General features: G+C 33.7%; 1 protein-coding gene across 1 annotated transcript in view; it reads right to left on the bottom strand.

The window, feature by feature from the left end:
• Positions 1 to 16205, bottom strand: part of LOC129810036 (mushroom body large-type Kenyon cell-specific protein 1) — a 143570-nt gene that overhangs the window by 88836 nt on the left and 38529 nt on the right. Inside the window, exon 2 of the mRNA XM_055860266.1 lies at positions 3959 to 5702. Coding sequence (XP_055716241.1) covers positions 3959 to 4052 — 94 coding nt within the window. The 5' untranslated portion in view covers positions 4053 to 5702. The remainder of the gene's footprint in view (positions 1 to 3958; positions 5703 to 16205) is intronic.

The raw sequence follows: 16205 nt of genomic DNA, 5'->3' as shown, positions 1-16205 counted from the left end.
TATCTGAGGGTAAATCTTAATTATTTTTGAATTCATAAAATTGCTAATTTTACTGCTCAAACCCAGAGTTAGTGCAGTAGATACTTGATTGAGAGTCCAGCAAAACTGTAAAAAGTAGTGAGGCCAGTTAAATTGTAACACTTTGATGTATTTTGTAGATAACAAATTTTTATGTGAATTTAAATTCATTTTTGCATATGAACATTTCAGGTGAAATGAGTATAGTCTTTTTAAGATATATGATGGGTAAGAGAAAATGTACAGCACAATTTCTGGATGATAATAAATTATCTCAAATAGGGGAGGAGCTCATAATTTTGGACAGTTCCTAAATTTGGACACTAAGAATAAATTGATTAAAATTATGGATTTTTGTACCAATATTTGATGAATAGGGGGAAGTGGGGCTACTTGGAGCTGTGGGGCTACATTATTATACGATTTTTTCGCATATTTGTAAAGGAAACTGGGTTTTAACATAAATAGATAAAACAATTGTGGATCTATATAAAATAATTGTAAGGACCAGCTTGATTTAGAAATAGGCGAAAAATTCATATAAAAATTTATCCCCACAGCTCAAAGTAGCCCCACCTCCCCTAATGAATTTTATGTAAATATTTGTTCTTTTTAGAAGATTTTAACACTAAATTCCTCAAATTTTAAATAAGACTTGAGTTAAAATTGCTTTGTTGAAATTTCAGTGTTAGCAATTGCTTACGAAAAATATAACACAACTTCGTTTTTACTTCAGTTTTATTTAGCTGCGGTGAAGTACTAACAATTTTTCCTCGCTTTTTTTGAGCGATATTATTAAATATTCATTGAATATTGTGTTGATTCACATTAATGGTGATTTGTACATTTGACTTGAAGGGGAATTCTGTAACACTACGACAATGGCATATGACAAATTTAAAAATTTTATGTAGTAAATTCAGAAGAACCAATTATAAATCCGACTTAAATCAGTTACCAAAATCTTTATGAAGCTCCTTGCGATGGCCATTAGATGCTAACTTTGTTTTAATGTGCTCCTGGTCCCGAATTTTACCACGAGAATTTGTCATATGACATTGTCATACTGTTACAGAATTCCCTTTCTGAAGTGAGAGTTAGAAAAATGGGCAATTTTCTAAGAGATTTACCAGTGAGGTGATACTCCTTATTTTGGACAGGTGTTTTTTTCACGAAATTTCGTGAAGTTTTAGCTTTTGTGATGACTGGGTTGTATAAATTGCCGGTGAAATAAAGGATTATTAACTCTACCAACGAGATGTAGTGAGAAAACCCTTGAAGGGCACCTGGAACGACCAGCAAATGCGCGAATCCGCACGTACATGGAGTACCGAAGTCAACTCACTTTATTGAATGATACGGAAAGTTTCCGGGTTTCTTATGACATTCAACGGCCACCTTACATGAAAAGGAAGAGGACTTGGTAAGATAGGTTCGAGAAATGGAATACAATGGCCATCCTATTGAGGCGGATTAGCTATCTAAAATTATAAGCAAAGTATCCAAAATTTGAGTCAAATTCACCTCAACATATAAGTTCGTTTTTAAACGTATTGAGACTAATTTTAGTAAAAACAAAGACAATAAAAAGATTGCCAACTTTCCAAACAACCCTTTTGAAAAGAGAGTAGCAAAAAAATTCAATTAGTATTAAAAATATCGCACCTCAAACTTGGAACATTGATGCTTATAAGCACACTGTCCAAAATTATGAGCCTTTACCCTAATTCTTCGTTCTCTTTTCCCTTTTGCCATCAACTGCTAGGAAATCTCAAAGTTTCAAATTAGATATGATTCCAAATTATCCCATCTCACCCTAGCTTAACTTCTCTAATTTCTTATCACTCAAGTTTTTTTTGGAAAAATTTTAAGTTAGAATTCAAAATTAATGGAAAATTGTGGTAATCCTCCAACTTGAAACCAATAAGATATTCATAGTACACCATCAAGACTTTCTTATTTCTTTTACGCTTCTACTTGTCAATTTTTAAATTTTCAAATCATCAAAATTTTAAAAATTATAGGGGAAAATACTCTTCCTTCAAAGGTTCATGCCTTTGAATAACTGTTGAAAGATTCTGTCCAATTGAAAATTTGAAAGAAATTTTTTCAAAAAATCAAATCTCAAATTTTTTCAAAAGTATTCACATAGCGGAAAGGCTCATAATTCCGGACAAGATCAATGTTCTAACACTGAGAGAAATCCGAAAAATTTAAAATAACATTCCTAAAATGTTAATTTTACCCTGCAGTATTGATCCGAAATCGGTGTAAATATTATAGGTATATTAGGGGTTAAAGGTACCCTTTTTCATGTTAATTTTACCCTTAATAAGGTGTAAAATTAACATTAAAAAATGTTGATTTATTTTTACACCTAAAAAGTGTTAAATTTCTAAGGAAAAAATGTTAACCGTATCCTCTTTTTTTCTCAGTGTAGTTGTCCTATGTTTCTTGCTCTGAGAAGAAATGGGGGTGCGATTAACTTTTTTTCCTCATAACTTTAACACGTTTTAGGTGTTAAAATATATCAACATTTTCTAATGTTAATTTTACACCTTTTTAAGGGTGAAATTAACATGAAAAAGGGTAACTTTAACCCCTAATACACCTAAAAAGGGTAATATTTACACCGATTTCGGATCAATACCGCAGGGTAAAATAAACATTTCCGGAATGTTATTTTAACTTTTTCGGATTTCGTGTTAGAACATTGATCTTGTCCGGAATTATGAGCCTTTCCCCTATGTGAATATTTTTGAAAAAATTTGAGATTTGATGTTTTGAAAAAATTTGTGATTTGATAAATCTGCCCCACTGGCCCTAAAATCATTATTAATACTTACTATCGATACTATGCATAATGTATAGGACATAATGAACTATCATTCACCTGAATTAAAACAGTGTCATTCAAAGTATATTCTACTATGATGAAGTTCTTTCCCCTAATGATGTGTCTTGGAGGAACTTTTATGATTTATGGTGATCAATTGTGGTTTTCTTTCTCATTATTTTAAAGTGATTTATGACTATTTGCAAAATTTATATTTTGGTCTTCTCCAAAAAAGAAGGAGGAAAGGTGAGTTGTGCCGGTGCAGTCACCCATGAGCGATGGATGGATAAGTTGGAATTTTTGCGGGAAGAGGAAGAGAGATGATGAGATGATAAAGAGACATTGAAAGGGGAAAATACATAGAAGTTATCTGCTTTTATCACATTTTCTGGTTCAATTGAGGTAATATTGCCAGAGACTCCACCACAACTTCCTCCCTCTTGAGGGATGAGTTGAAAATTTTTGTGCTATCCTGCTTCAAAATCCAGGAGATTGCATTTTTTTTTGATACTAAGGGTTGTAGGTTATACGTGTATATTGTTGGGAGTAGAATCACAAATGACTATAGCCGTTATGGGTGAAAAAAAGGAACTTGTAGTATTTAGTGAATGCCTGGGGAGTATACATATACATCTCAGCTTCGGATAAAATAATTCTTCTGCCACTCTCATACTTTGGACAGACATTGCCCAGACATTTTGGGGTGAGGACTTGAATTTTCTCAACATTTTCGACTTCAGTCTGTATGATGTTGATGGGGGTATATGGTTGTACATAGGGTTGTGTACACAATGAACACAGGAACATTTTGGCAACAGGTCTCTATATAATACTTGGTACTCCGGGTGGCTGAATCCGAGTGAGACGAAGAGTACCAAGATGAAAAGGACTTTGGTACATACCGTACGTGAGGGATGGTGTAATGTTTCGTGACAGTGGAATAATTGCATTAATTTCAATTTGAGGAGTTGCAACAGATAGTAGCAGGGAATTTTGGCTGTAGCGGCATCTACGTTGGTAGGTCAGGGTAGATGGGATGCACAATTAAGTGCTTGAGTAAGAAATTGAGTGTTTTATTTTATTTAGTTTTTGTGTTGAACTTACCTACAATATAAACCATGCTTTTAGTCCATTTCTGCAGTTCACGCTTTATAAATCTTCTCTCTTGAACACAACGTGCATAAGAACAATCCGCCATTTTTGTTGGCTACCAATAGCTTTTTCGTTAACTTCACTTATTGATTGAGTGTCTATGTTACTTTTAGCGGTAGCTGTGGTATCTACGAAAGAATGTCCAAATAGTGGCAATGGTGAAATGAAAAATGCGTTTCCCTCTGACGTCACAGCACAGTGTGACGCAACAAGTAATGGCACGAACATTTGCGACGACTTTATGTGCATCTGATATGATCGTAGAAATTATTTATCGCACTTCACGATAGTTCCAACTTAACGAATATTTTTCTTTTCTCAATTTTCTATTTTTTCCACACAATTTTTTTCTTCACTAGAGTTCCACAATTTTTCTCCTATCAACTTTTCGATTTATCTAAAATTTGAAGAGGCTAATGAGGCATAATCCTCCACTTGATAGACACTTGTTCATTAGCGAACGTCAAACACGTGATGCAGGTCTTTGTTGCACTTCTTTCTTTTTTTTGCGTGAGGAATTGGTCTAGTTCGTAGCACCACTAACACCCTCTATCGATTACTGTGCTTTTTCTTCTTCAAAACCCCTTCGTTGGGGCTATTTTTCCAGCGGGGCACAAAAAAAAATGTCTCTCTTTCCGCCACCGAAGAAAACAGAGTGCAACACAGAATCGCAAGTTCTTTTTAGAGAGTCCTCTCCACTAAAACAAGTTTTTCACCCCCCGAAAGTTATATGGGAAAAAAAATTGTGTTCCTGCGCTATGGAAAAATCACTGAAAAATATTTCTCGTAACACGAAAACCGGAGAAGAAAGTCATCTTTTTTTTCCCTATCCCAGAGTTGCCTCAGTTTTTCTTGCACACACAAAAATTGTTTTTTTTTTGCTGCTGCTTTTCCGTAGAGCTCAGGGTTCATGGGAGCCGTTAGGGGAGGGTAGGGAATGCAAGGGGGTTTTGGGGGTGTTGCGGGAAGGGTGTAAAAAAGAAACGAACGGAGGAGCAAACAAAAAACTCCTAACTCAACAAATGGGAATCACCAAACATTTTCACGTTGTGGCTGTATGTGCTGAGTGCCGTGGGTGCAAGGGACAGTTAGAGCCCTAGGTACAGGAGACAACCAAGTACGAATGGGGGTTGGTGCACCAGTAGCTGTCTCTATTGCAACCACTAGGTGGAATGCACATTTATACCCTTAGAGTGCGCGCGGGGTGGGCTGCTCAAAATAATAATAATAGAAAAAAAAAGCACCAACTGCACTTATATGCTCATCTCCTTTGCCCCAATTGCCAACAACTAGCATACAGCACTGTCGCCTCCACTGTTGCTGCTCTGCTCCCGCTGCTGGTGCTTGTGGACTTCTTCATCGCGTCGCTACCATCATCAGCAACATCCACTCTATTCATTCGCACTTGTTCCGTTGACATCGATTTGTGAGCGACACAACGACGCCGTATGCACTTTTGGCATATAAACCGTTGTACTTGTATTTAAAAAAAAAAATCGTACTATACACTCACTCTAATCTATGTACACTCTTGCTCCACACGATGGTGCTCTTTTTTTTCTCTCCAGCCCCGGAAAAATTCGTTTCTGGGAAACGGATAATTCAATCAGAAAAAATTATCCTTCTCGTCCAAATGAGAGTCTTTCGAGGGAATTTCTTCGTCCTCGCGTCTCGACGCCTGTCGCTCCTTTGGAGGCTGCAGAAGAAGGTAAACAAGAAAATTCATTAATTGCATTACAGCTGCCGAAACATTGAGTTATGGGAAGACCAAAAGTGCCAGCAAACTTTTATACATAATACAGATTTTACGACACTTTGCAACTCTTTCACCCTTTCTTATATACATTTGTTGCTTATTACTGACATATGTTTGTTGATGCGTCTACCGCCGACTTATCCATTGTCATTTTCATCAGCAAAATGACTTGATGTCGTTTAAAAGAGTATTATAGATAGGGATAGGTAGGGCAGTTTCCAACATGAAATGCAAAATATATTTTGAGATCATGGGGTGAATTCTGAAAATCATGAGTTATTCACATGAGAAATTCACAACCATTATAGATCGCCTTTTGTGAATATTTCATGTAGCTTTTCGTGAAAAAATATCATAAAATAAAACATTTACAGTAGGAGGAGGTGCAGCTACATTTTTATACGATTTCTTCGGATATTTTTAATGGAAACTGGGTTTCAACATGATTTGGATACACAAAATAATTGTGGATTTAAATAAAATAATTGTAAGCACCAGCTTCATTTAGAAATAGGCGGAAAAGTCGTATAACTATTTAGCCCCACAGCTCAAAGTAGTCCCATCTCCCCCTATAATTTGCATGATAATTTTTAAGAAAGTTTCTTGAATCACTTAGAAAAGGATATCTCAATTCGTTGAATTTAATCACGTGATAAACTCACCGTATCAGAATTCATGAAATTCTCTTGTCAAACAGAGATCATAAACAAATCTAAAACTCAGTACAGTGCGATACCAGTAGTGTCAACTAAATATTTCCTGCCCTGTTGACGCTTCGTTGTTGTTGGAGTTCGAAAAAATCAATTAAAGTGGGCAATTTTGAAAGAAATGAGTATTACTTTACATTTGATCATTAATAATTTCAACAAAATAGAACATAATTTATTAAACTGGATTTGGATTTATCTGAAACGTAAAGAATCAAATAGGGGACACCCGGGGCAGAATTAGTCAGGAGTGGAATTAGACAGTAGGGTGCTATAGCTATCCTTAGAAAGAACATTAAGGAAAGTATCAGAGTATTAAATCTCTCCTTCTATTTATTGAAATATTTATCGTTCTGATTGAAGCATGTTTTTCACAAATATGATAGATAAATAAATACAAATTTAGTAGTAAGATTGAATTACGTATTGTGTGAAAAATTATCATTTAAAGCAAGTTCAGAATTAGGCTTTTTGCCTTAATTTTGCAAGGATTTTAATACATAATTTTACTCAGATTTATTTACAATCCACAAAACATTAGATTTTGCAATACATTCTTCATAAAATTACTCATTTTTGATAAGTTCTATATCAAATGGAACGTTTTTTGGTTTAAACATTGGTTTCTGTAGTTTTAAAGTTTATAATCTGAGTTTAAAACCAAATATACACTGAAAATGCTAAAGAACATGCGGATTTTTTATGTGAATTTTAAGAATTTATTAAATTTATTCATTGAATTATTTATTGATATATTATATTATTTATTTCATCAGCTCTCAAGGAATTTTGGGAATTATTAATTTTTATCTTTTGGTTTCTAATTCAAATTTGTGGCGATTTAAAATGCGATTTTTCACAAGAAAGCAATTTTTCGCTTTGGGCTTATAATTCTTTCGAGTAACGCATATATAATACAATTGCAACCATAATAGAGTGTAATATTTCACTCGTGAGTTTTGGAGAAAGTTTTGAGAGAGCTTGGAGATCTGCCCCAATTGCTTTGGTAGGGAAGAACCCCTTTACCTTTGGTCTCTAAAATTGATCATTTGGCCCCTGGGAATTAAATCCTATTGTTATGAGGAGATCCATATAGCCTTGAGAAAATAAAATAAAATGTAGTAGTGAAGTAAATAAAAGTATACTAGTGGAATTTAGTGTTTTTCTTAAACCTAGGAACTTATTTCGCCTTCCCTTCGATCGTAAGTCAATTGAGGGTGATTGCAAAGGGTTGGAAGGTTAAACCCTAACACCCAGAATCCTAAAAATATTTATAAATTTTGTTTCTAAAATATTATAAGAGAAATCCGCCATGTTTTAATTGAAATATACCACGTAGCCGTTAAGGGTCTTCTGACTTCAATGTGCAGATCATCCACCAGAGTTACTCTAGCCAAACAGCCTTACAGACTTGGATCTAAGCATTTCGGATTGAACAACCCAGACTTCTAAGCAATCTTGGGATTGCAAAATATAGAACTAGATACAGGACTTTTCATCGTTTGCGTCCCGGAGTTCGTTTATTTATTAATATAACTACTTTTGAGCTAGTGCTCTTGAAAATATATTTCAGAGGTACAGAGCTTAAAGAATTTCTTTGAGTAATAGCGGCCTCGCCGTCATAGCGTTGGTGGCGATCATCCAGAGTAAAAACGGTGGAAAACTCTTTCTCAGGTTGTACGAGTCATCTGCATTATTCAAGATGGTTAGAAAAAGACGCTAAGTGGTATGTAAGTGATCAATTTAGCTATATCTGTGCATTTAAATATTTGATAATTTATAAAAAAACATATAAAAAATCTGTAGTGTAATTACTGCACTCTGTATCCGGGATCGCCACGAATTTAATGTGGTATCTCACTGAAGGGGGTGGGGGCTACATTGAGCTGGGGCTTCATTGAAAACACTGTTTTTCTGCGCATTTATAAAGGAAGCTGGGTTTTTAACTTATGGTAATTTAGATAGATAAATCAATTAAGGATCTAAATAATATTATAGCACGGTTCACTTTTCTTTAGAAATATGTGAAAAAATAGCGTTTTCAATGTAGACTCACCTCCCATAAACTTTATGATTTGTAGAACATTGCCGATCGCTGGTGACCTTCCCTTATAGAATAATTTTTTTTTACATATTCGAGCAACATTTTTGTCGAAAAGTCACAAGTTTGGGCATTCCGCAAAGGTGAGAGACGTTGCCATCCTTTTGTTTACTAATAAGCGATGGTGGCATAGTTTCAAGCATCTGATCGTTTTTTAGGACTAATTTGCCAAATGATGAACTATACTTTAGCTAACAAAATTTTAATTTTATTACTAATTTTATTATTTGAAACCACCCAAACTTTCTTTTTCTAGGGTTTTTCTGATGGGCGTAGTGCAAAAACTAATGGTACAGTGCCTTTATTGAAGACCCAATCCAAAACTATGAATTTATTTTTAAGCTATCGTAAAATTGAAGAGGTCTTAAATAATTTTGCAGGTTTTGAAATTATTTTGTTGTCTATTTTTTGGTGGCCTGGGTGTTTTTAACTCTAGAAGAACGTGGGGCAGCTTTAATTGGGGTACCCCTGAAATTGGATTTTTTTCTCATATTTTGAATTAAAATTGAGCCTTATCTTAATGTATTACAGCTTCAAAATTGGTCTGTAGAGCTAAATTCTATCACACTAATATCCAGTTTAATTAGAAATTAGAAGAAAAAAGCTCTATTTCAAACTACCCCAATTCAAAGGTACCCGATTTGCCCCTGAATACAAAATGTGTCGGAAAATTAAACCAATAAAATAAGTTATGCCTTCTGAATCCGAATGAAAAAAGTCGAATTAAAAAAGTTTTCCTCATTAATTTAACATATTTAGCATATTTATTACTATATATATATTTTTTTAGAAAAACACTTGGTGTATTTGAATTTCTTCATTTGGGTATTGCTGTTTTCTGTAGTTAGTTCACTTGCATTGAAAACAAGACGCGACGCGAAAATGCAGTACATACTCGCTCAGTAAAATGACACAGAAAATTCACAAAAAAAAGTATGCATCCACTATATAATTTCCCTCTGGATTAATTTTGGTGGCACAGTCGGGAGATGCAAGTGAGAGAGACGCGCTGTCGTGAAATTGCATATTTTGCATCTCTAGGCTGGCGAAACAATACGTCACGTGTTTGGATGTGTGGAAGACTGCGTATGTTCAATGTAAAGTATATTGTAAGAAAAATGTATTCATGCAATGTATGATGTACATCAAAATTTTTCGACAAGTATACCCCGTATGTATGTGCAAAATGCTTCTGCATTTGAATAAAAGGCATTCAGTGTTGGGCGAAAACACAAAGAAAAAGGAACACTAAATGGCAGCATATTGGCGAGAGAGGCTGAGGGGACAAACGATGCATATTCATGCTAACTGCAAACACTATTTATTTTAAAACACCCAATGCACATTTGTACAAATCGCATCGGAACAAGTCACCAGATAGGTTTCGGTCATGTTTGGATGACGATTCTTTTTTTTTTTTTAATACAATTTGGCTTTGTGTGTCACATTTTGCCATTCTATACGGCCGCTTCGGAGTGCATAGCAAAATTGAAATTTTATAGCGTTGCACTTGGGTTTCAAGGCGAGATTTTTGCGATGGATTGTACACCACAGTTGTTCACCAAAATGTGAAATCAAATTTGTGTAAAATTGTGAGCAATAATTGATTTTGTTGAAATGGAGGCGCCAGGTGTTGCAATGGAGACGCCTGGTAGTCTTCCAAATTATAGGTTGATTAGTCTATTAGGCTCAGGTTGTTGCTGGCACAAAGTTGCTGGAAATACCTCAATATAGAACAATACCTATATCCCCTATATCACAGTGTACCTGAGATCTGCTCTATACTCCCGTAATTTTGAGAGTAATTTATGGCTTTTGTGCCAAACTAAAGATAACAAAGTCTAATGATGATTCGTGAATTACAATCTTATTTCAAATTTAAAGATTTAATAGAGCCTTATAATTGGTTTTAGAATTAAAAACAACACACAGAGCCTCAGTATTTTAATTTTAAGTTTGTCATTGTGATGTTTGTTGAATTTAATTTTTATTTCCAGTATTTAAAAAAGAGTTAATAGGTTTACATATCACTTCTGAATTACAGCAATTAATTAAATTTAATTTAAAATCAAAATAAATTTTTATATAATTTTTATTTGACTGTGCCGGCCGAAATCCCGAAAGTCAAAAACGTGAAGAAAGAAATTCCCGAAAGAGTCAAAATCATGAAAAGCCAAAATCCGGAACGGCAATTCCTGAATGGGTCGAAATTGAAATTCAAAATGGGTCAAAATATGGAATGGTTCAAAGTCCTGAATAAGACGAAATTATACGGTGGACAGTGTGTAGAATAATTTTCCAAAACACTGAAAATTTCTCTTTGCTTACAACAAGCGCATGTACAATAGTGGGAGTAGATTGATATTATTGAGAATTCGGGATTTTGGCTTTCAGGATTTTGGAATGCGGGATTTTGGTCCATTCGGGATTTGGCCTCTTCGGAATTTTGACTATTTGGAATTTTGACTTAAGGAATTTTCACTTACAGGTTTTTGGCCCATTCTAGATTTTGATTTTCGGGATTTGTACCAATTCGAAAACTTGGCTCATTCGGGATTTAGGCTTTTCGGAATTTTGGTTTTAGGGATTTTGGCTCTCCGGATTTTGGACTTAAGGGTTTCGGCTTTTCGGGATTTGGACCGAATCGGGATTTTGGCTGTTTGAAATTTGGACTTTCGGTATTTTGGCCCATTCAAGATTTTAGATCCATTCGGGATATTGGCTTTCGGGAATTTGGCATTTGGGGTTTTGGTCCATTCGGGATTTGGCTTTCGGGAATTTGGCATTTGGGGTATTGGTTCATTCGAGATTTTGGCTTTTCGGGATTTTGATTATTCGGAATTTTGGTTTCAGGGATTTTGGCTCTCTGGATATTGGAGTTAGGGATTTCGACTTTTCAGGGTTTGGACCAAATCTGGATTTTCACCATTTGAAATTTTGACTTTCGGTATATTGAACCATTCAAAATTTTAGTTTTCGGAATTTGGATCCATTCGCAATATTGGTTTTCGGGAATTTGGCATTTGGGATTTTGGTTCATTTGAGAGTTTGGCTTTTCGGGATTTAGATCAATCCGAGATTTTGATTATTCGGAATTTTGATTTTAGGGATTTTGGCTTTCCAGATTTTGAAGTTTAGGATTTCGACTTTTTCGGAATTTGGACGAATCGGCATTTTGACTTTGGAATTTTACCTTTCGGGATTTTGACCCATTCGAGATTTTCGAGATTTGTACCCATTTGAGATTTTTGCTTTTCGCAAGCATTTCGAAAGTAAACATTTCGTATATAGACACTTATGAAAAGAAAAATCATCGTACTGGATTTTTTGAGGTCATAAGTTTTGTTTCCAAGGTCAAATTCTGAAGGGCCTATTTCTCAATCGATTTCGTCAAATTTAGAATAATTTCAAAGGCCTGAATTCCAAACGCGATTACATGGTTTTCAATCGGTAATGAATTGGTAAAGCACCGGTTGATTTTTGAAAATATAGTATTCTAAGGAATTTTAGGTTTTTTATTGATCTATAAAGTAAGAAATATCAACACTTGGTCTTCAGTTCTCGATTTTATATAATAAAAAGTATTTTTAATTTTACTCTATACCTCTCTAATTTCCTCCAATTTTCTCAAAAGTGAGAATATTGATTTCACTGGTTTTTGGATAAGTCTTGGATGTTACCCATTCGGACTTTTCGTCAATACACATGTAACCGGAATCACAAATAATATAGGGGGTTCAATTTTAAGCGAAACTGCTTAAATTTGGAATTTTTTTTAAAATTACTAGTATGTTTGAAAGACTGTTTATATTTTTAAAATGAATCCTCGTACTACGTTTTGCTTAATAATATGGCTCAATAATATATTCCTGATGAAAATAATATGTTCAAGCAAAATAGCGATGGAAATCAGAAGAATATAAGTAATTAAAATTTTTAGTAGGGGAAAGTGACCATGCTTGATACGATCCAAGCTTAATAATAACTATTTATTTTCTATGTTAATCAATAGTTATGATTTATCGCAATATATTTCAATAGCAGGTGATAAGCCTCACATTTCCTAAAAAAATTAGGATCCTAGCTCTTTTTTCCTAGTTTCACGAAGCAAAAATCAAAAATAGGTCCAAAACTATAATTTTGATACATGATATTTTATAAGTATTTCTTAATTAATGTCGCTTTTCAGGAAAACTACTATCATAGGCACATAGAGGGTTCATCAGTATTAATATTTATGTAAAAATATTTTTACTTGGGGACACTGTTTTTGTGGGTGGTGACAAATTCATAAATTCTACTTGTGTCCATCCTATATTTTAAGAAGGGTCCATGAATAATAATTTAATTGTGGCAACTCTATCATTAGATGTGATTCTTTCATAGTTACACCTATTGAAATCCGCCAATTTTATCGACAATTGACATAGCCTTCAACCCTGTTGCCTGAATTTTAAGGTTGCAGAGTGACATTTTCATGGACTCAAAGTGAAAAAATGGTTTTCGCTAGTGTCCTAATGTCATAAAAACATGGCTTAGAAAAATTACATAAAAGTGATTTTAAAACTAATAACCAGTCGTACAAACGATTTAAGCAGATAGATTAGAGTTCCGTCTAAATATTGATGTGCAATTTTTTGTATCCGGTGAAATTTTTGCAGTGAAAATAGGCCTCCGATTTGTCGAATCAATTATTATACAGGAAGGCCCCGGACCCGACTTCTATAAAAGTCGCCACTGAATTTTCATTTTCTTCTTGAAGAAAATCTAAGGATTTCCAGGAACTATTTGAGGTTGGATTATGAACCTAATAAGTGAGACAATTTTTTGTCATAGTGGAAGAATCGCTTCGGTTTGTGTGTTAATCAGAAAAAAATCACAAACCTTGGACATCATTTTACAGTATCAAGCATGGTCACTTTCCCCTAGTTGTCTCATTTAATTGGAAAGAAAACGTACAGGAAAAGTTAAATCCTAAATTTTACTTCTATTATTTATCAAACGTTTTAACGCCTTTAATTTCACCGCTTAATGCGAGTGAAGTGAGATTTATTTTAAACACTCACCATATTTTGTTCCAACACCGTAAAGAAAAGTGTAACTTATAATTATTACATTTATAATTATAAGTTTTGAAACAAAATACGAAGTGTTTCATCAACACTGACGCCAGATCTTTCGCTAATGCTCATTTACAAATTTTTAATGTTGTAATGGGCAACATAAAGATTTACGATCACTCGGCATTTCCTTAATACAGAGATTAACGGCGCGATGCAGCTCTACAGATCTCGTCTATCAACTTAAGCGACTTTCGATGCAATTTTGTAAACGAGATGTCAAATATCATAGTTTTATTGGCAGGATATGTTCAGAAGGAGATTTTATATGATCCAGATAACTCACTACATGAGACTCAATGATAAATATCTAGTTATTATGACATAAAATTTAACAGCAACATTAAACAATTTGAGAATTATTATAGTCAAAGGGTCAAAATGGGTAGAACTCTGGATATCAATTTATTTCGATTATAAGTTATAATAGTTTTAAAATTTACTTATTTTCTTTGTTTACAATGAAGAAAGAATAAAAAATGGAGATAAAAAAAATAAATTACAGTGCCTTCTTTCTTATTCTGATCATTAGGAGATAAAATAACAGATCTCAACGTCGTTATTAGGATAGGTTTTTTGAATTTGTACAACGTCTCGAAGATAAATATTATAATAAAAGTATTTTAATTTTTTTGTAAGATTATAATAAAATTTCAGAAAAAATTAATTAAAAAGATAGGGTAAGTGTACCAAATTCCGGCCAGCTTGCAATTCCGGTCACCTTTTTTGTTCCTCGAATTTTCATGAATTTTTAATTTTTGCATACTCCAGACATTATACAATGCAAAAGGAAATAACAAAAAGTGTAGCTTCCACAAATGAGATGATGTGAAAAAGACATTGGAAGAATTCCCGAAGGGCAGAGAACTATGAGAATGAAGGTGGCCGAAATAATCCACCAAAGCTGTCTACATTTTTATTCATTTTAAAATGTATTGAGAATGATTTTAGAGAAAATGAAGACGATAAACTGTCTACAAGGTTCCCTTAAGAAGAAGGAATAAAAAATCAATTTATATTAAAAATATTACATTTGAAACTTGAGACCTTGGTGCTTGCATGGAACTATGCCGAAATTTGGCACTCTTATCCTATTACAAAATAATTCTTTGTTTTTATAATCCATTTATAAAACAAAATCTAGAAAGTGGGAACTATAATTTCAACTGAAACAAGTTTGTGGCTAAAGTCATGCCCCTTGTAACGTCGAATGGCCAATGTAAAGTTTTTTGCTTTTATTAAAATTTAAAATTAAATATTTTTTAAAATACTTTAAACATAATTATGACAAAAAATTCACCATAGTTGCGTTCGATTATATGATTATTTTAAATAATAATAATATTAGGAATATATTGTCAATATTCAACATGTGTATTTTGACAAGAAAATGGGTCAGTCGACAACAAATTTACTAAAGACAAATATCGAAAACAAAAGTAACAGGGCATTTAGTATGTCCGTAGGATGACACATACATGTCGCCATTATTAACCCATTCAGTCAATGTACCAGAAATACTTGAGATAGAATGTTCATATTTTGGGATTAGTTTGCTACAGATTAGTAGATGATTTTTCTGAAAAGAAATTTTTTTATCTATTATGGGGGCGCGGGGAGCCCCTGTCAAACACACGTCTTAACAGTCACTGAATTTAAATTCTGTGCATTAATTCATTATAAACTCTATTGCTTTAGATAGAGTAACTATCCAAGAAAACAAATTGGCAACCAGAATTCAAATCAGGAAAGAGGAAAGAAGCAAATTTTAATAAATTCGACGAGATGTCGAATTTTCCGTCCGCCATTTTGAGCAAAAATTTTTCATGACCTTCCGCTAGGCAAGAAAACAATAACAAAATGTATTTTCATCTCTGTCGGACTATTTTTCTCAAGTAATATAAGAACTAAAGTTACTAAAAATCCATTCCCGACAGCAATTCGAGTATCAGTTGCCCAGGAATAAATTATCTAAAATCACTCAATTTGCTTATGATGTATAATACCATGGTAAGGAATGGGTTAAAATGATTTTTCAAATGATAAATGAGTTGATAGCAATTGACCTATTGGTTCCCATGTTACAGCTGTTATAAAAGTAATCTGGTATACTTAAGTACTTTTTCAAAATAAAGAGTTCTGAATTTCGTTTTTGTTTTTGATTAAATAAACACTACTATTTACTTCAGAAAACGATAACCTAAACAAAAATTTGGACTTTCGGGCTTTTAAGGTGTGACGAGACATACAAAAACGGCGCTGATTTTTCTGGTCGCCCAAAAAGTGATTATATAATATTTGAGAAAGCATTGAAAGAACACCGATATTGTGCTAAATGATCCCAAAGTGAAATTAATGGGGTTACTTATGATCCATGAGGATATCGTATGACCGTATTTTCCGCATCCTGCATGATGTTTTAGGTATGAAAAACTGTATGCCAAATGCTGCCAAGTTTACTCACTTTGGACTAAAACCGCAAAACCAAAAATGAAGCAAAATTGTATGAAATTGG

The sequence above is a fragment of the Phlebotomus papatasi genome, chromosome 1, assembly GCF_024763615.1.
Source record: "Phlebotomus papatasi isolate M1 chromosome 1, Ppap_2.1, whole genome shotgun sequence".
Taxonomy (NCBI): domain Eukaryota; kingdom Metazoa; phylum Arthropoda; class Insecta; order Diptera; family Psychodidae; genus Phlebotomus; species Phlebotomus papatasi.
Note: the sequence above shows the minus strand (reverse complement) of the source record. Positions and strands in the feature narration are given on the sequence as shown.